General features: G+C 40.9%; 3 protein-coding genes across 4 annotated transcripts in view; 2 read left to right on the top strand and 1 right to left on the bottom strand.

The window, feature by feature from the left end:
* The window catches only part of LOC311133058 (proteasome subunit beta type-8-like), a 131928-nt gene that overhangs the window by 92554 nt on the left and 17492 nt on the right, over positions 1-21882 (bottom strand). The gene's annotated exons all lie outside the window — the stretch shown is intronic.
* Positions 1-21882, top strand: part of LOC311133056 (class I histocompatibility antigen, F10 alpha chain-like) — an 89839-nt gene that overhangs the window by 54506 nt on the left and 13451 nt on the right. Inside the window, exons 1-2 of one of the 2 annotated variants that reach the window (XM_084166486.1) lie at positions 15904-16103; positions 18577-18837. The exons of the other annotated variant lie outside the window; for it this stretch is intronic. Of the exons in view, the coding sequence (XP_084022612.1) occupies positions 16046-16103; positions 18577-18837 (319 nt within the window). The 5' untranslated portion in view covers positions 15904-16045. Of the gene's footprint in view, positions 1-15903; positions 16104-18576; positions 18838-21882 lie in introns of those variants that run through there. 2 annotated transcript variants of the gene reach the window in all.
* On the top strand, positions 1709-11145 carry LOC311131812 (major histocompatibility complex class I-related gene protein-like; the record flags this gene model as incomplete). The annotated part of the gene is made up of 7 exons (XM_084164944.1): positions 1709-1757; positions 2245-2511; positions 2707-2985; positions 3136-3429; positions 3523-3630; positions 3824-3903; positions 11104-11145. The coding sequence occupies 7 exons, from the start codon at positions 1709-1711 to the stop codon at positions 11143-11145; spliced, it is 1119 nt and encodes a 372-aa protein (XP_084021070.1).

Raw genomic sequence — 21882 nt, 5'->3', positions numbered from 1 at the left:
AGACAAGGGTACCCCTGATGTTAGCCGTTATGGGGTGTCTTCCTACAACAACAACAACAACAACAACAACAACAACGATATATGAAATTGTAACATGTGTGTATGTAAGTGTTTCCTAGTCTTTGAACAAGAGCCTTCAGTCCTTTGGTCTAACTGACAGGGGATTGGTCAAAAGCCCTTGGTCAGGGTAGTAGGAGCCAGTCTTTTCATTATACTGCACTCATATAGATTGCGTACTGCAGGCTACAATATGAAGCAGTAGAAATAATAAAGGGTCTTCCATGTCCCTGTTTCGGTAAAAAGCTTTGGGACGGGGCTGGAGAAATGTTACCACTCTCAAACTCATAGACAGAACAATGGATGCAAAGACTGCCCATCCATGATATGTTTTTTATTCTTCCTGAGTTGGAATGTCACAGAATTTCCAGACTGTTTGCAGACCTGATAACTTTTATCTGATTAACAAGGCAAGCTAGTGCCTCTGCCCTGCCCATCTTACTTCCTGGTGTGTGCCCAATCAAATGCCAGTTCTCTGTTGACAATAAAGATGGACTATGCCAGAGGGAGTTGGTAGAAGTTGATACAGGATCAGATGTGTATTTTACCACCCACGATTCAGGTTAGGATTGTGGGTGGGGAAGCTGATCCTAGATCTGTACCTAGGGGAAACTTGACACACAAAAGTCAAGTGACTCATCAGGTGATTTCTCTGAAACAGTGGTGAGGAGAGTTACAGTCTACCTATAGATGGCACTGTGGCATTGTTCATCCTTCACTGTAGCCTAAGTTACTTTCTATTTCAATTTATGTTGCTCAGTTCACCTGCTCAAACCCTACACCCCAACCCGAGCACTCCATTCTTACACCTCTGGTCTCTTGGCCCTCCCACCCCTACGGGAGAGCAGCTCCTGCTCAGCCCAGTCAAAGCTCTTCTCTGTCCTAGCACCCCAATGGTGGAACCAGCTTCCCCGTGAAGCTAGGACAGCAGATTCCTTGCCCATTTTACAAAAACATCCAAAATCCTACCTCTTCAAATAGTATCTTAAATAATCCCACAGCAACCCCCCCCTTGCACCCCCTTCTCTCTCCCCCCCCCCCCCCCCCCCCCCTTCTTTCTTGAACTAACACTCGCACTTAACTTTTTCTTACTAGCTCTGACTTTGCTGATAGCTACTTTACTGAGGAAAAATGTACTTCCTATGACTGTGATCTGTGGTTGTCCCACCTAGCTTCTGTATCTTATGATGAATATACTAACTGTAAGCCGCTCTGAATAAGAGTGTCTGCTAAATGACTAAAATGTAAATGTAAAATGATGACATTGTACTTCTTTCATCTCCTCCACTAGTGTGTTTTCATTTCACCTACAACTTCATACCCAACAGTCATCTACGGCAACCCATCAGAGACATAACATATAAAACAGTGCATATCAGACAGTATGAAACTCATTATGGCAATATCAACATGAAGATTAAAATAATTGAATTTGTAAACCCATCTTATTTAGTCCTTGTTGTCTTTGTTGAATAACAGAAGGTGTTTTATGCACCATTGTGTCACTTGTTAAAGATGAAACTTAATGGCTAAACATTAACAGGTTATGACCCTGTTTGTTTGCCATGATGGAGAGAATAGAGAAAGAAAGTATACAGTTGTGTTGTTCAACCCAGCGTTACCATTCAGTCTCATCTAAACTGATAAAGAAATGATTTCCTTCTGTCTCTTGTTCCTCTGGATTCCTATAACTTCTGCAGGTCAGTACAAACACAATGTTCCTTGATTCATATTGCTAGTTATTTCAACTTCAGAAAGCTACTTGGGCAGTTCTTAGTCTCCAGACTAAGTGACATTTTTACTACATCTCATTGTAGAGTGAGGATCTGTGTTTAAACGTAGGCCGAGCGGTAGGTATTCAATCAATTGCTGATAGGGGATTTATAAATATGCCAGAAATGACAGAAGACACGCAGATCATGTATGTTACAATATTTAATTATAGCATTCTATTCACAGCTCCATACTATATGACATTACATGATCAATCATATAATTATAACATTCTATTCACAGCTCCATACTGTATGATTTTACATGATCAATCATATAATTATAATATTTTATTCACAGCTCCATACTGTATGATATTACATGATCAATCATGTAATTAGAATATCCTATTCACAGCTCCGTACTGTATGATATTACATGGTCAATCATATAATTATAATATTCTATTCACAGCTCCCCACTCTCTGAAATACTTATACACTGCAGTCTCAGGTGATACTGACTTCCCAGAGTTCACGGTGGTGGGTTTGCTGGACGACCATCAGTTTGTGTACTTTGACAGCAACACCAAGACACTGGTCCCCACCACTGAGTGGATGAAGGAGAATGCAGGAGAATACTACTGGGAGCTCTACACTGAGCCACTGATTAACCAATATGAAGGCTTCAAAAACCTCATTATGTTTGTAAAGAAGCAGTTCAACCAAACCCAGTCAAAAGGTAACAGAATGCACATGTGCGTGCACGCAAACACACACACACAAACAAATTAATCAAGTAAACTCTTCTCATTTAAAACACACATGCATCAAACCACATCTAGCCTTGTTCTCAGTTATGGCTAGTATTACATGGCCGTTGTCCAGTTAATACATGTTTACTGTAGATAGACCTGTCTCTCTCCCTCTTTCTCAGGTGTTCACACAATCCAGAACTTGTACGGCTGTGAGTGGAATGATGAGACTGAACTCAAATATTATTTCCATCACTATGGATATGATGGTGAGGATTTCATTTCATTGGACATGAAGACCATAAGATGGATAACCTCCGTACAGCAGGCAGACACCATCAAACAGAAGTGGGACGACAACAGCAAGGATCTGCAGTATCTCAAATGGTACTTCACTAAGGAGTGTATTGACACTTTGAAGAAGTATGTGAACTTCACCAGCAGCATCTTGAAGAGGACAGGTACAGAGACACAGTCTGAGACACATGGAGTCCTTTTCAATCAAAACCTATTACCGGTTGTTTCCGGCTTGAGGCACAACAACATCATTCCCCCACTACAAGAATGCTGTTTTGATTTTATATTTCTTTCCTCTCACTCCTTCTCTTCAGCCCATCCTTCAGTGTCTCTGCTCCAGAATACCCACTCATCTCCAGTGACCTGCCACGCTACAGGTTTCTACCCCAGTGGAGTCATGGTGTTCTGGCAGAAAGATGGACAAGAACAGCATGAAGATGTGGAGCATGGAGAGACTCTCCCTAATCTAGATGGAACCTTCCAGAAAAGTGCTCACCTCACAATGGACTCTGAGGAGTGGGAGAACAACAACTATACCTGTGTGGTTGAACACAAAGAAAACATCATCACCATCAAACTGGATCAGTCTGTGATAAAAACAAACAGTGGTAAGATGAATCATATTTTTCAATATGACAGAGAATTCAATGATTTACAGTAATATTCACTGTGTGTGCATGCGTGTTTGTTCATAAACTCAGATAAGCTTCCTGAATCTGGCCCCATCATCATTGGAGTAGTATTACCTGTCATCCTCCTAGCCCTCTTCACCATAGCTGGGTTTATTATGTGGAACAGGATGAGGACAGGTGAGCAACGACAGAAATAATATGTGTACATTACAAATATTTCTCAGGCTATCTCAGTGTCACATATGGAGTTGAAGAAGCCTGGAGAAGCCCACATGTATTTGAACATGGTGTGGGTTGGTGTGTACAGTGTTGATGCTTAATACAGCTTTTAAAGGACTCTAACTATTTGGATCCCTCTGTTTTGTGTTAGCCTCTGATGATGGTTCCAACCCCTCCATGACACAGCAGAACCAGATACAGTGTGAGGTTTCTCTCTCACTAATTAAACAGGTAATGTACAGTATCTGTAAGGGTCCAGTGGCATCAAGTGGATTGTACTCTTATTAGATTATGCTTGTCTGTCTGTCCGTCCGTCCATCCTTCTGCAAATCAATTCCCCAACCTTTCCTTTGTCTACCCAAATGTCTCTCTTTATTTGTCTGTCTGTCTGTCTGTCTGTCTGTCTGTCTGTCTGTCTGTCTGTCTGTCTGTCTGTCTGTCTGTCTGTCTGTCTGTCTGTCTGTCTGTCTGTCTGTCTGTCTGTCTGTCTGTCTGTCTGTCTGTCTGTCTGTCTGTCTGTCTGTCTGTCTGTCTGTCTGTCCGTCCGTCTGTTGGTCTGTTGGTCTGTTTGCATCACAGAAGATAAGCAGAGAAAGGAGGACTTTTATTGAAGGACAGTGAGGCCAGCTGAAAAGTGCTGCCGACTGATAGGATATTTAATCTCACAATGAACACAATACAATGTCTGCTCAAATCCGGCATCACAGCTCATATGAATATACCTCACAATACCTTAAGATAGGAAAAACCAGCAGTCACTGAAACATACGTTTTCATGTTTTTTTAGCAGCAGAGGTCAGAACAAATGGACACGTTTAGGCGGCAGCCTTTGTCAGCGTTTGGAGAACAATTAATATTCATCCATATTTATAGATGACATCACATGGCAGTACTGCTTCTTTCTTTTTTTACAATCATTATTTACATTCAGTATTTACATTACAGCCACATACAGTGGGGAAAAAAGTTTTTAGTCAGCCACCAATTGTGCAAGTTCTCCCACTTAAAAAGATGAGAGAGGCCTGTAATTTTCATCATAGGTACACGTCAACTATGACAGACAAATTGAGGGAAAAAAATCCAGAAAATCACATTGTAGGATTTTTAATGAATTTATTTGCAAATTATGGTGGAAAATAAGTATTTGGTCACCTACAAACAAGCAAGATTTCTGGCTCTCACAGACCTGTAACTTCTTCTTTAAGAGGCTCCTCTGTCCTGTATTAATGGCACCTGTTTGAACTTGTTATCAGTATAAAAGACACCTGTCCACAACCTCAAACAGTCACACTCCAAACTCCACTATGGCCAAGACCAAAGAGCTGTCAAAGGACACCAGAAACAAAATTGTAGACCTGCACCAGGCTGGGAAGACTGAATCTGCAATAGGTAAGTAGCTTGGTTTGAAGAAATCAACTGTGGGAGCAATTATTAGGAAATGGAAGACATACAAGACCACTGATAATCTCCCTCGATCTGGGGCTCCACGCAAGATCTCACCCCGTGGGGTCAAAATGATCACAAGAACGGTGAGCAAAAATCCCAGAACCACACAGGGGGACCTAGTGAATGACCTGCAGAAAGCTGGGACTAAAGTAACAAAGCCTACCATCAGTAACAGACTACGCCGCCAGGGACTCAAATCCTGCAGTGCCAGACGTGTCCCCCTGCTTAAGCCAGTACATGTCCAGGCCCGTCTGAAGTTTGCTAGAGTGCATTTGGATGATCCAGAAGAGGATTGGGAGAATGTCATATGGTCAGATGAAACCAAAATATAACTTTTTGGTAAAAACTCAACTCGTCGTGTTTGGAGGACAAAGAATGCTGAGTTGCATCCAAAGAACACCATACCTACTGTGAAGCATGGGGGTGGAAACATCATGCTTTGGGGCTGTTTTTCTGCAAAGGGACCAGGACGACTGATCCGTGTAAAGGAAAGAATGAATGGGGCCATGTATCATGAGATTTTGAGTGAAAACCTCCTTTCATCAGCAAGGGCATTGAAGATGAAACATGGCTGGGTCTTTCACCATGACAATGATCCCAAACACACCGCCCGGGCAACGAAGGAGTGGCTTCGTAAGAAGCATTTCAAGGTCCTGGAGTGGCCTAGCCAGTCTCCAGATCTCAACCCCATAGAAAATCTTTGGAGGGAGTTGAAAGTTCGTGTTGCCCAGCGACAGCCCCAAAACATCACTGCTCTAGAGGAGGTCTGCATGGAGGAATGGGCCAAAATACCAGCAACAGTGTGTGAAAACCTTGTGAAGACTTACAGAAAACGTTTGACCTGTGTCATTGCCAACAAAGGGTATATAACAAAGTATTGAGAAACTTTTGTTATTGACCAAATACTTATTTTCCATCATAATTGCAAATAAAATCATTAAAAATCCTACAATGTGATTTTCTGGATTTTTTTTTCTCTTTTTGTCTGTCATAGTTGACGTGTACCTATGATGAAAATTACATGCCTCTCTCATCTTTTTAAGTGGGAGAACTTGCACAATTGGTGGCTGACTAAATACTTTTTTTCCCCACTGTACATTTTCTATTATTTTCCACAAGCGCTTCAAAATATACCACAAAGTATTCATGACGGCAGATGGCCAAATGTTTCTATATGTAAGAGTGATTATCAGGAATAAAATTGGTTAGTACCATGATTCATTGTGTGTATTTGTACTTTCTGGTCAATACAATGAACTTGGAATTAGGAGCAACTAGCTTGCCTGTCACACCCTGGCTCTTGGACTCTATATGTTGAGCCAGGGTGTGTTCATTCTATGTGTTAGATTTCTATGTTGGTAGTTCTAGTTGTGTTTATTTCTATGTTGGCTAGAGTGACTCCCAATCAGAGGCAACGAGTGTCAGCTGTCGTTGGTTGTCTCTGATTGGGAGCCATATTTAAACTGTCTGTTTTCCCTTTGTGTTGGTGGGTTCTTGTTCCAGTTGGTTTGGTCATTGTTACCGAGGACGTTACGAGTCGTTTGTTGTTTTGTTGATTGTTGTTTCTATTATCACTAAAGATAATAAAGTTAACCATGTTCGTTCATCATGCTGCGCCTTGGTCTATTCAATACGACGATCGTGACATTGCCTCTGCAATGTTATCATGAATTACCTGAGCTCAGGCAACTAGAAAGTCATGTGTTCTATGTAGATCATCACCAAACAGGAGGACTACATCAGGCTTGATATGTTCTATAGATATTCTTGAGTTTCTGTTACCACCTAGAACAGTCAAATTACATTACTTTATTAAGCTGTAATTAAGATTATATGGTGATTGTGATGATGCAAAAGCATATAACCTATTGTCACAACACACACAGTGAACCATAGATGGTTTTGACAGTGCGAGCATCTGCATTACTGAATTCAGTAGGCTACAGAGACACCCATTTTACTTCCTGTTATACAGTTGAAGTCGGAAGTTTACATACACTTAGGTTGGTCATTAAAACTAGTTTTTCAACAATTCCACAAATTTCTTGTTAACAAACTATAGTTTTGGCAAGTCGGTTAGGACATCTACTTTGTGCATGACACAAGTAATTTTTCCAACAATTGTTTACAGACAGATTATTTCACTTATAATTCACTGTATCACAAGTCCAGTGGGTCAGAAGTTTACATACACTAAGTTGACTGTGCCTTTAAACAGCTTGGAAAATACCAGAAAATGATGTCATGGCTAATTGACATAATTTGAGTCAATTGGAGGTGTACCTGTGGATGTATTTCAAGGCCTACCTTCAAACACAGTGCCTCTTTGCTTGACATCATGGAAAAATCAAAATAAATCAGCCAAGACCTCAGTAAAAAAAATTGTAGACCTCCACAAGTCTGGTTCATCCTTGGGAGCAATTTCCAAACACCTGAAGGTACCACGTTCATCTGTACAAACAATAGTACGCAAGTATAAACACCATGGGACCACCCAGCCGTCATACCCCTCAGGAAGGAGACGCGTTCTGTCTCCTAGAGATTAACGTACTTTGGTGCAAAAAGTGCAAATCAATCCCAGAACAACAGCAAAAGACCTTGTGAAGATGCTGGAGGAAACAGGTACAAAAGTATCTATATCCACAGTAAAACGAGTCCTATATAGACAAAACCTGAAATGCCGCTCAGCAAGGAAGAAGCCACTGCTCCAAAACCGCCATAAAAAAGCCAGGCTACGGTTTGCAACTGCACATGGGGACAAAGATCGTACTTTTTGGAGAAATGTCCTCTGGTCTGATGAAACAAAAATAGAACTTTTTGGCCATAATGACCATCGTTATGTTTGGAGGAAAAAGGGGGATATTTGCAAGCCGAAGAACACCATCCCAACCGTGAAGCACGGGGGTGGCAGCATCATGCTGTGGGGGTGCTTTGCTGCAGGAGGGACTGGTGAACTTCACAAAATAGATGGCATCATGAGGAAGGAAAATTATGTGGATATATTGAAGCAACATCTCAAGACATCAGTCAGGAAGTTAAAGCTTGGTCTCAAATGGGTCTTCCAAATGGACAATGTTGTGGCAAAATGGCTTAAGAACAACAAAGTCAAGGTATTGGGGTGGCCATCACAAAGCCCTGACCTCAATCCTATAGAAAAGTTGTGAGCAGTTACACCAGCTCTGTCAGGAGGAATGGGACAAAATTCACCCAACATATTGTGGGAAGATTGTGAAAGGCTACCCGAAACGTTTGACCCAAGTTAAACAATTTAAAGGCAATGCTACCAAATACAAATTGAGTTTTTGTAAACTTCTGACCCACTGGGAATGTGATTAAATAAATACAATCTGAAATAAATCATTCTCTCTACTATTATTCTGACATTTCACATTCTTACAATATAGTGGTGATCCTAACTGACCTAAGACAGATAATCTTTTACTTGGATTAAATGTCAGGAATTGTGAAATACTGAGTTCAAATGTATTTGGCTAAGGTGTATGTAAACTTCCGACTTCAACTGTATGTATTGTGACCCCTCCTCTTGTCCCCCCAGTGAGCAGCAGCTGTATGACCCAAGCAAGGTTTTGGCAACTCTTATTCCTGTGGCCCGCCCAGCACTAAATCATTGCTGTATACAGGCTGTCTATAGAGGGAGCTGTGACTCCAGTCATCTCTGCTTTAGAGAAGCTTTGTATCTCCTGTTGCTGTCTGGGGACTTCCCAGGTCAGGCAGCAGGCTTCAGCACCTACTAGCTTTATACACTCAGGGACTACACAGCCTTACAGAAATTCCATTAATCTGTATGCAGGATATTTTGTAATAATGAAGGACATACACTCAGCTCAGCAGAGGAGTGATGTTATTTGGGAAGCTGTTCTTTTTAGAAACATGATCTCAGTGTAACAGAGCAGCAACAGAACAGAGATGAAGAACAGAACACTGTGTGTGAAAGATTGAGAGGTCATCAAACCCTAAACACTGAAGCCGAACCCTCAACATCAGCATGTATGTTCAGCATGTTTATCTCTGTTTCAGGCTTTGTTCAGGCCAATAGTAAATGCCTGCCTTTATTCTGCTTCTGATGTCATCACTGAAACTGAAAGAAAATAACAGGTTATGACACGTTATTTCAGCTGTTATGACATATTATGACATGATTATGACCCTGTCATAATGTGTTATGACACTGGGTGTCAAGTAAAGTGTTACCACTTCTTATAACTAATAACTGCACAAATAAAATCTACAATGACAAAAATCTAAACTTTTTACAGGAGCTGTGTCTGATATTGGGGTTATAGGTATGTAAACTAGTTTGAAATGCAAAAACAGATGGGTTTTTACTGAAAACTAGTTGTTTGAAAACTATACCGGAAACATATTTTAAACCTGTTGTTAGTTGTTACAATCTAAACGCTAAAGCTATGCTGTGCCACACTGTCAACATCCTGGAATAAGGAGAATCACTATTGTCTAAATAATAGACAATATGAATAACTTCATATTTTTGGGATTATCTTTCTGATTCAAAGGTATACCAATCAAAACATTTGAAAGTGTTAAAATCAATGTAAAACTAGTGATACAAATATAATGATGCCCCCTTTTTAGACCCCGAAAATGTTTTTGTGGTGTTCAGTAATCCATGGTGTTCAGTAATGCTTCACTACATCATTGTATAACAGTTTTATTCTTAACAATGGTGTTCAAATGATTTTCTCTGGTCTTTACAGTTTTATAACAGACACAGTGGAGGTAGCCTAAGTGCCAGTATGTTTGTCTCTCTGATTTCAAAGGGGTTGAGTTAAATGAGGAAGACACATTTTAGTTGAATTCATTCAGTTGTGCAACTGACTAGATATCCTCTTTTTCTTTCACTGTCTGCTATCATGCCAAGGAGTTGGAAAGAGAGCAGAAACCGTTGAAGGAGGTTAGTTTGATCTTTTGTGTGATTTAATTTTCTATATCGAGAATTCTTGGGTGGAGGATTACAATCATAAATCTGAATATACAGTTGCTTTTCAGAAATAAATGGTTGCTAACTTACTAAATGTGTATTTGTGCTTCATATTGTTGTCAATGAGCTCTGGGGAGCTTCAATCAGGAGCCAAACAGAGAACATGCACCCTGGTCACATGCTGTAGTGTTGAAGAGACTTAATTCACTAGTGTTTGTTAGTGTGAATGGGCAGACGTTTCATGCTAGACATCACACCTCATCAGATACCCTCCCCTTTATTCTCTGGTACATAGACTATACTGTAGTCCTTTCTGGTCTCCTCTTATCTAGTTACATGACCTTTGACCCCTCAGGCCAGTCACCAGCAGGGCTTGTAAGGCACAGTTTCTGTCATCACTAATCAGACGTGTATGAAAAAGAAAACACACAACTACAACCCTCATATTAAGGATTTGAATGACCTGTTGCCTACTGGAGAAAGACTAGTGGACTGGGGGAGGCTATGTTAGAATTAGTGAGGCCAATGTATAACATATTTGTTATATATAACTATAAACAAGCTATAATGTTATTTATTCATCAGTATTATCATCATTAAAACAAATCAATTACATTTACTTTCTATTTCAACTTATGTTGCTCAGTTCACTCTGGTGTCTGATGACATTGTACTTCTTTCATCTCCTATTGGATAATAATTCCTCCACTGGTGTGTTTTCATGTCCTAGCCTAGTTAAATAAAGGTTAAATAATAAATAATAAAAATGTCCAACAGTCACTCCTTTTTCCATTATGTTATCTTTTTTATGTGTGAAATAACAAACATAACACCATAGCAAAGATTTTAACCCCAAATACTTTTTACTGACATAAAAAAAAAAAAAGATAATGCCATTCAAATATGGCTTAATATGTTTTGTATAGCCAGTCAACAGATGATATCAGCTGCCTTTTCAATAGAAAATATGTTGTTTTTCATTCTTCCTGAGTCGGAATGTCACATAATTTCCTGACTGTTTGCAGAATATAGAGAAACAAGTTGGCAAGAAGGATTCCATGACCTGAGACTTTTATCTGATAAACAAGCTATGGCCTCTGCTCTGCCCATCTTACTTCCTGGTGTATGTGCCAAATTCCAGTTCTCTGTTGAAAATAAAAACTGACCACACCAGAGGGAGTCGGTAGACGTTTCCACCAACGACTGATATAGGGTCAGATATTTATTTCACCATCCATGGTTCATGTTAGGATTGGAGGTAGGGTACTCAGATCCAAGATCTGTGGTGAGAGGCAATTTCTACCTTGAACATGACCAAAATGGAGTAGGTTGAAGTTGCCCTAAGATGCTGATCTTGGGTCAATTTTGAATTTTCCCCACTAATGGTTAAGGTTAGGATTTGGGGAGCGGAAGCTGATCTTACCCAGGAGCAACAAAGACACCCAAAAGTCAAGTGACTCATCAGGTGATTCCTCTGAAACAGTGGTGAGGAGAGTTACAGTCTACCTATAGATGGCACTGTGGCATTGTTCATCCTTCACTGTAGTCTATGTGACTGATGGTTTGTCCCTTTTATTCTTCTTATCAGGGACTTTCCATTCACAGATTTATTAGATAACTGAACTTGATGTGGTTATTCACATACCAGAGCACACTGTGGGAGTGTGAATGAATTCCAGAACACATTTTCATTGTGGAGAGAAAATGATAAATAATGACCAAAGATGACTTGGTTAGACTTGAAGGCCTGTTACTGTAGTTATGGTCAAAGAGTTTTCAGCTAGTATCCACTGGCACTGTTTTATTGATTTCAGTAGCCTATAGTCTTTGTGAGACAAAAGCACTTCTTAAATGAAAATAATGTGTCAGTATAATAGGCCGACATCCCACACAGCAGTTTGGATATGAAATAACATCCATGTGTCGGCCATCTTATGATTGAGGATAGATAGACACAAGATGCATGCTGATGCTCTTACATGAAAGGGTGTGGTACTTACCTCAACACTCACTGTTTGACTCCACCCTCTGTGTCTGTGTATGTTTGAGTGTGTGTGTGAGTGTGTATGTGTGTGCATTGTTTGAATGTTAAATAACGAGGCAGAGGCATTGATGCGAGTAACCAGTCTTGTTCAGTATATTGCAATACATCCGGGTATCTCAAGTACACCGGTAAAACACTGGAGTTGCAGTAATGAACATTTACCAACAGATAGCATCAATGTGCCATGCATGCTCTGCTCGCGTTTATCTGTGTGTGCACAGTACTTTCCATTGCATTTCTATGCTGTATTATTTTATTGCTGTGTTTTTCAATGTGATGATATAAAACTATATCAAATGGAGCTAGATCCAAGACGATTCACCTACTTCAATGGGTCACATAGAGGCTGCCAAATAAAGCTCCATAGACGTTAGCCTGAGATAGCTCTAATGTGCCATCCTCCCAAACCGCATTAAGCCCTCCGAGAATACTATAGGAAGAATGCATTGTTTCTCCTCTTTCACATCAAAGTTATCTTCCTTCCATGTTATTGATTTGAGTCAAGGCCATTGTAAGAACTATGCCTACAGCAGCAGGTTGCTGCAAGACATCCCTGTATTTAGTCTTAACACAATACGCTTCCAGTTTATCCAGACTGGCTTGTCTTAACGATACTGAACAAAAATATAAGCGCAACATGTAAAGTGTTGGTCCCATGTTTCATGAACTGAAATAAAAGATCCCCAAAATATTCCATACACACAAAAAGCTTATTTCTCTCATATTTTGTGCACAAATGTCTTTACATCCCTGTTAGTGAGCATTTCTCCTTTGTCAAGATAATCCATCCACCTGACAGGTGTGGCATATCAAGAAGCTGATTAAACAGCATGATCATTACACTGGTGCACCTTGTGCTGGGGGACAATAAAAGGCCACTCTAAAAATTGCAGTTTTGTCACACAACACAATGCCACAGATGTCTCAAGTTTTCAGGGAGCTTGCAATTGGCATGCTGACTGCAGGAATGTCCACCAGAGCTGTTGCCAGAGAATTTAATGTTCATTTCAGTACGTCCAACCGGCCTCACAACTGCAGACCACGTGTAACCACACCAGCCCAGGACCTCCACATCAGGCTTCTTCACCTGCGGGATGGTCTGAGACGAGCCACCTGGACAGCTGATGAAACTGTGGGTTTGCACAACCAAATAATTTCTCCACAAACTGTCAGAAACCGTCTCAGGGAAGCTCATCTGTGTGCTCGTCGTCCTCATCAGGGTCTTGATCTGACTGCAGTTCGGCATCGTAACTGACTTCAGTGAGCAAATGCTCATCTTCGATGGCCACTGGGACGCTGGAGAAGTGTGCTCTTCACGGATAACTCCCGGTTTCAACTGTACTGGACAGATGACATGGCGTGCGTCGTGTAGGCGAGCGGTTTGCTGATGTCAACGTTGTGAACAGAGTGCCCCATGGTGGCTGTGGGGTTATGTTATGGGCAGGCATAAGCTACAGACAACACAATTGCATTTTATCGCTGACAATTTGAATGCACAGAGATACCGTGACGAGATTCTGAGGCACATTGTCATGCCATTCAGCCGCCTCCATCACCTCATGTTTCAGCATGATAATGCACAGCCTCATGTGGCAAGGATCTGTACACAATTCCTGGAAGCTGAAAATATCCCAGTTCTTCCAGGGCCTGCATACTCACCAGACATGTCACCCATTGAGCATGTTTGGGATGCTCTGGATCAATGTGTACAACAGCGTCTTTCAGTTCCTGCCAATATCCAGCAACTTCGCACTGCTATTGAAGAGGAGTGGGACGACATTCTACAGGCCACAACATACAGCCTGATCAACTCTATGCGAAGGAGATGTGTCGTGCTGCATGAGGCAAATTATGGTCACACCAGATACAGTGCATTTAGAAAATATTCAGACCCCTTGACTTTTTCTACATTTTGTTACGTTACAGCCTTATTCTAAAATGGATTAAATCGTTTTCCCCCCTCATCAATCTACACACAATACCCCATAATGACAAAGCAAAAACAGGTTTTTAGAAATGTTTGCAAATTTATGAGAAATAAAAACGGAAATATACAATTACATAAGTATTCAGACCCTTTACTCAGTACTTTGTTGAAGCACCTTTGGCAGCGATTACAGCCTCGAGTCTTCTTGGGTATGACGCTACAAGCTTGGCACACCTGCATTTGGGGAGTTTCTCCCATTCTTCTTTGCAGATCCTCTCAAGCTCTGTCAGATTGGATGGGGAGCATCGCTGCACAGCTATGTTCGATCAGGTTCAAGTCCGGGCTCTGGCTGGGCCACTCAAGGACATTCAGAGACTTGTCCCGAAGCCACTCCTGCGTTGTCTTGGCTGTGTGCTTAGGGTCATTGTCCTGTTGGAAGGTGAACCTTCGCCCCAGTCTGAGGTCTAGAGCGCTCTGGAGCAGGTTTTCATCAAGGATCTCTCTGTACTTTGCTCAGTTCATCTTTCCCTTGATCCTGACTAGTCTCCCAGTCCCTGCCGCTGAAAAACATCACCACAGCATGATGCTGCCACCACCATGCTTCACCATGCTTCCAGATGTGACACTTGGCATTCAGGCCAAAGAGTTCAATCTTGGATTCATCAGACCAGAGAATCTTGTTTCTCATGGTCAGAGAGTCCTTTAGGTGCCTTTTGGCAAACTCCAAGCGGGCTGTCATGTGCCTTTTACTGAGGATTGGCTTCCGTCTGGCCACTCTACCTGATTGGTGGAGTGCTACAGAGATGGTTGTCCTTCTGGAAGGTTCTCCCTTCTCCACAGAGGAACTGGAGCTCTATCAGAGTGACCATTGGGTTCTTGGTCACCTCCCTGACCAAGGCCCTTCTCCTCCGATTGCTCAGTTTGGCCAGGCTGCCAGCTCTAGGAAGGGTCCGGTGGTTCCAAATGTCTTCCATTTAAGAATGATGGAGGCCACTGTGTTCTTAGGAACCTTCAATTCTGCAGACATTTTTGGGTATCCTTCCCCAGATCTGTGCCTCGACACAATCCTGTCTCGGAGGTCTACAGACAATTCCTCTGTAGCTCAGCTGGTAGAGCACGGCGCTTGTAACGCCAAGGTAGTGGGTTCGATCCCATACACAAAAATGTATGCACGCATGACTGTAAGTCGCTTTGGATAAAAGCGTCTGCTAAATGGCATATTATTATTATTATTACAATTCCTTCGACCTCATGGCTTGGTTTTTGCTCTGACATGCACTGTCAACTGTGGGACCTGTATAGATAGGTGTGTGTCTTTCTAAATCATGTCCAATCAATTGAATTTACCACAGGTGGACTCCAAGCAAGTTGTAGAAACATCTCAAGGATGATCATTGGAAACAGGATGCACTTGAGCTCAATTTCGAATCTCATAGCAAATGGTCTGAATACTTATGTAAATACGTTTTTATTTTTTATTTTTTATAAATTTGCAACGACATAGAAATTGATACAAATAATTAACATTAATACAATTGACGTTGGTCATTTATAGGCCTTTAGTTTCTCACTATATTTGAACCTGAATGCACTCTCGGGAGACATAAAGACTTTCGCAATGACTAAGCCATCAAAGTTAATATACATATAATTTATATGGTCCAGGCCCAAGTAGAGCACTGTTTTGGGCATATGGTTGATTGACAAAACACATACAACTCACTTTCAGTTTCGTGAAAGTAAACCTTTGCTTTTTGGTTCCACCCAGATTTTACTGATGCTTGAGCGAGCTAAATTCTCATTGGCTCAAAACACATTTTCATGCTCTTTATGTATTGGTGCGAAACGTTTTTTCTGGTCATTTGAGTTTGACTCGTGAAGAGGGAGAGATCAAATATTTTTATCTGTGGAGAGATTGTCAGAGAGAACAAATCGGGAATTTACCGGAATTTACCGTGTTATTATACCTCAGTGGAATTGACAGACCAACTTCAACATGAAAGGTTTTATCCTTCTGGTTCTGGGAATAGGCATTCTTCATTGTGCATCTGCTGGTCAGTATAAAGTTATTTTAGATTTAAGAAAACATTTAGGTTCCCTCCGTTTATTTCAGCTATGTATTTATTTATGCTTATATTTAGGCCTATGAACTTTCACAAAGTTTGCAAGTTTTTTCTTCAAAATCAATGACAGAGGAAATTATGATTACAATTTGTGCACATTTTTCGCAGTAGGACATCTGGCCATGTTATTACATACACTATATCTACAAAAGTATGTGGACACCCCTTCAAATGAGTGGATTCGGTTATTTCTGCCACACCCGTTGCTGACAGGTGTATAGAATCGAGCACACAGCCATGCAATCTCCATTGACAAACATTGGCAGTTGAATGGCCTTACTGAAGAGCTCAGTGACTTTCAACGTGGCACTGTCATAGGATGCCACCTTTCCAACAAGTCAGTTTGTCAAATTTCTGCCCTGTTAGAGCTGCCCCGGTCAACTGTAAGTGCTGTTATTGTGAAGTGGAAACATCTAGGAGCAACAACGGCTCAGCTGCAAAATGGTAGGCCACACAAGTTCACAGAACAGAACCGGTGAGTGCTGAAGCGCTACAAATAAGCTGTCTTCGGTTGCAACACTCACTACCGAGTTCCAAACTGCCGCTGGAAGCAACTTCCGCACAAGAACTGTTAATCGGGAGCTTCATAAAATGAGTTTCCATGGCGCCGCACACAAACCTAAGATCACCATGCGCAATGCCGAGCGTCAGCTGGAGTGGTGTAAAGCTCGCCGCCATTGGACTCTGGAGCAATGGAAACGCTTTCTCTGGAGTGATGAATCACGCTTCACCATCTGGTAGTCCGACAGACAAATCTGGTTTTGGCGGCTGCCAGTAGAACGCTACCTGCCTCGATGCATAGTGCCAACTGTAAAGTTTAGTGGAGGAGAAATAATGGTCTGGGGCTGTTTTTCATGGTTCGGGCTAGGACCCTTAGTTCCAGTGAAGGGAAATCTTAACACTACAGCATACAATGACATTATAGACGAGTCTGTGCTTCCAACTTTGTGGCAACAGTTTGGGGAAGGCCCTTTCCTGTTTCAACATGACAGTGCCCCCGTGCACAAAGCGAGGTCCATACAGAAATGGTTTGTTGAGATCGGTGTGGAAGAACTTGACTGGCCTGCACAGAGCCCTGACCTCAACTCCTTCGAACACCTTTGGGATGAATTGGAACGCTGACTGCGAGTCAGGCCTAATCGCCCAACATCAGTGCCCGACCTCACTAATGCTCTTGTGGCTGAATGGAAGCAAGTCCCCGCAGCAATGTTCCAACATCTAGTGGAAAGCCTTCCCAGAAGAGTGGAGGCTGTTATGGCAGCAAAGGGGGGACCAACTCCATATAAATGTCCATGATTCTGGAATGAGATGTTCGACAAGCAGGTGTCCATATACTTTTGGTTATGTAGCGTATATACACAATGAGGTAGGATAGGCACGCTGAGGAGATGGCAGGCAGTAGAGACTAGAGCATTTACATTGGAGTAAACTGCATAAAATCAAGTCATGCTGCACTCACTCGGTTTTAGAAAGCAAAGCATGTTTTCCAATGAATAGGCTGCTACAGCCTAATATGTTTTTTTTTTTTTTTAGATTATTGATGGGCTTATGTCATTATGGTTATTACTAATGTCCAAAGTGTCCTTTTAGGAGTTTTGCAATATGAAAATCACAATTTCCATAATCACTGTTGGTTGGGTCTACCAAAATGATGTTTGTTTCGCTATAGGCTTCTTTGTTGAATAGTGTTGGAATTTAGTTGTGCGTTTAGGCTATATGATTTTCTAGTTCTATACTATAGCATTGTTAATAAACTAATGAACAAACTGCTTTCCTAGTAACATGGTTCTCCCTGTTCTGGCTGGAAACTAGTTATGACTTTATATCAGTTGGCACACCTTTGATAATAGTGGGTTGGTAGATATTAAGTGTTCACTGGAATTAAATCACTTTGTACAAAAGCCTTAATCATGGCTTGGGCACGTGTACACCAATTCCAATCATTTGAGCTTATTTTATTGTTGTGATGAAGGTGAAGATCTATCAAAGCAAATTAATTTGACTTGTCATTAATTTGGCTTGTATTCAATGCAAAAAGGTTAGCATATTCCCAGTAATATCCATTAGGTGGCAGTACAATACAAAGATCACACCTGCTGGTACAGTAATGGATGGATTTACTGGATTCATCTAAGCAAGACATTAGAAGGATGTTTATTTTGTTGAGCCACACTATTTGCCCATATAATAATTCCATAAGAGCGATAATAAATGTCTATATAAGACCTCAGTGTATCTAGGTCAAGGTTTATTCTCGGCTCTAATAATGTCAGGAGTTCTACTTTCTGTGATTGAAAAAACACCAATGAACGAGGTTTTTAATTTTTTCAAGGTGTCCAATTTTACTGCTATAGAGTTAAATTATAGCATTCAAATAATTCAAAAATATTTGTCTACTTTGCAGCTACGCATTCACTGCGTTATGTGTACACTGCGACCTCAGGAATACCAGACTTCCCTGAGTTTGTCAATCTGGGTATTGTGGATGGAATGCAGATTGATTACTATGACAGTAACACCAAGAGAGTAGTACCCAAGCAGGACTGGATGGCCAAGACTGAGGGGTCGGACTACTGGGAGAGACAGACTCAGAACTCCATTGCTGACGAGCAGACCTTCAAAGCCAACATTGATATTATGAAGCCGCGCTTCAATCAGACTGGAGGTGAGTGATTCACCATCCTTATGTAGTTCAATATCAAATATGTATAGAGTTAACATATTTTTGGTGTAAATGGCCAATTCGGCCATTCTCATTCCAGGGGTATTTTTCAGAATGGTTAATCAGAATCAAGATGATTCTGTGTTGTCTTAAATTAAATTCCCCCATCAGATTCTGTACCCTGTTCATTTATAAAGGAAACTGGAAGGTCAGATGTAATCTCATCATATAACTGGCAATGCCAAATGTGATGTGATCATATAAACATGATATTGGTAGAAGCATATGATGTGGTATCACATCAAGTGGACATTTGGTTCATAAGCAAGGGGGGCATAGTTTAACTTAACACAATATCATTTTGGTCTAGAATGTGTGTGCATGAATGTGTGTGTGTGTGTGTGTGTTGTCTACACTGTCCAGCTGTGTGCTCCCCCTCTGTCCCCCACAGTAGAGCTGTAGTCTCCTCAGACTCTCTGAGTGTCTCTCTGATCTGATTGGACAGTAGAGAGAAGCAGAGCAGCAGAACATGATGATGATGATGATGATGTGTCTTTGGTCTTCTCTGCTCTAATGGACCAAAGCTCCCAGTGACTCCCTGTGGGCTCTGCTGCTGGAGCTGATCAGGCCTCTCAGGGGAACTCTACTAGGGCTGACCCCATTTAGTCGACTGGTCGATTGTTTGGTTGATAGGCTATTGGTCAACCGAGATTTCTTTAGTCGAGGAGTTGCAAATTGTTTTGTTTTTTTCCATGGTGCACAAGCCGTCTGTCTGATTGGCTCCTGTCTCAGTAGACTAATCCATTGGGGGATGGCACAGTCCATCAAAGACACGTGCTACTAAAATGGTATATGTTTATATTATCTAAGAATAATGGTGCAACACTAATAAATATAGTATTATTTTATAACAAATGCGCTTTCTCCCGCGTTGGATAGCGGTCGCTTTCCACGGTTCTGAAACATAATCTTCAGTGCGCCGTTGAATTGGCGCCTTTCCCTATATGTTGCTATATCCATAATAGCAAAGTTAACCAGCATATGGGTGTTGAGAACCATGCAGAGGAGTGTGGAGAAGAGGAAACAGCCTTTGCCTTAATTGTCTAAGAAAATTGAGGAGAGAGGAAACCCTAACTTAAATAGGTCTATAATCAATATCCTAACTGTTAAATGTGTCTGACTTTATAAATCATCCATATATATCTACAGAAATAAGACCGATCCTGCTTCTGTTGCCTGTTTGAGTGTTTGTTTAATAGCCTACTGATTCCGTGAGCACCAAGCCTCAAGTAACCGCAAAATGTCAGATAAAGACATTTCACAAATTCGACTGTTTTTAATATTTGCTATGCTTTAAAAAAGGCTTATTTTTTTTCTCCATTAGAACAGACTCTGGTATTACTTATAATTTATTTAGGGTTGTTTACACTGTTCCAAACGGGCAGAAAAGTAATATTGTAATTTAACAGCACCTGTTTGTCATACAATATGCACACAGCTCTTGTTCCTACACCCTCCTTTTACTTGATCTCCTTCTTATTGTTATTATTACAATTATTATTATGATCATCATTATAATAATAAGTAATGTCATTATCATTAGTAGGCTTCGTATAGTTGTAGCCTTGTATAACCACCATCGAGCTGTAGGGCTAAGAGCGCGTCCTGTTTATATCGTAACTTACTTAGGCCTATTTCAATATATAGGCTACTGTATCAATCAATCAATCATTTGTTCCTGTCATCACACAGACGAGTCATTCATGCTTTGAAATGCAATCAAGCATTTTAGTTTGAAAACAAAATAACAAAGGGAGCTTTGAATAATTAGCCTAAACAATAAATAAACCGTAATTCACGAATGCATGCAGCTGTTTTTGGTCTTTGCTGTAATAAAGGCTTTATATATAAATAGTGAGAGCAGACTCTCTGGTACACTTCTAATTTATTTAGTGTTGTTTACACTTCCAAATGGTCAGAAAAAATAATATTGTAATCACACATAATACTCAGGCAGTGCTTGCTCCTATACCCTCCTTATTCATGATCTGCAGTAGTTTCAACAACTAAGTCAAATGTCTTCCACACATCTGACTTCCCCTTTCCCTCCTGAGTAACAAGTAAACACTCCCCTGTTTCAAGTTTATTTTTCACGTCCTCCGCATCCATTTTACTGTGTTACGATGTTTGGAGTCTGTTATAACCAATTTATTGATGTGAATATGATAGGCTAGGGCTGGGTGATATATCGAATTCATTCGATTAATTCAAATGTATATTCTTACGCGATATTCCAAATGCATGTATCGCAAGAACCAAGGTTTTGTTATTTTTTGTTTTTATGAGCGTTTGTCCGCTTGTTCTCGTGTTGTATTTTTGGTCTCTTTCGCTCCTTCTGTGCTGTGTGCACCTCCCCATTTACACCAGAGATCAGTATATAAGGAAGAGATGCACATCTTTCCGCCCTAACAATGGGTGTTGTTGTCCCAAAGGCGGGAAGGCAGGCGACAAGCTTAGGTCCAAAATTAGACCATAGAAACTCATTGGGCTTTTTTTTTTTGACAGATTTTAGCGAAAGTGAAACCTCTCTCTTCGCCTCTTCCTCTATGGTTTACACACACCAAGCCCCTCCCCCTGCCTCTCACGCCAACAAGGTTAAGAGATCACATCTTCCTCTCTGACAAGCGGCTTCAACTCGCTATTTGCATTTGAGGTTTGGTCCAACAGAATCGGTCATATGGACACAAACACATGAAGACATCATTTTACTGTAATAGAGGAGAAGTTTACTTTTCTAACAATACCCTTTTTATGTCTCAACTACTCAAATTGTGCGCAGAGCAGACACTACTAAAACGAGAGTATCAATGAACATTGATTCTGGAAAATGAATGCTCAGTTTGTCGCGCGTGGCATTGGTGTACTGCTAGCACCATTTTATCCAAAGACTGTTAAACTAGCTGTCTAGTCTGTGTTTTATAAATGTGCAATAAGCATAAAACACAATTATACAAGGAATTGGCAACATTCTGAGAAATAAGGTAGACC

This window comes from Coregonus lavaretus, assembly GCF_964263955.1.
Source record: "Coregonus lavaretus genome assembly, chromosome: 7".
Lineage (NCBI taxonomy): Eukaryota > Metazoa > Chordata > Actinopteri > Salmoniformes > Salmonidae > Coregonus > Coregonus lavaretus.
This window is presented reverse-complemented; position numbering and strand designations above follow the sequence as displayed.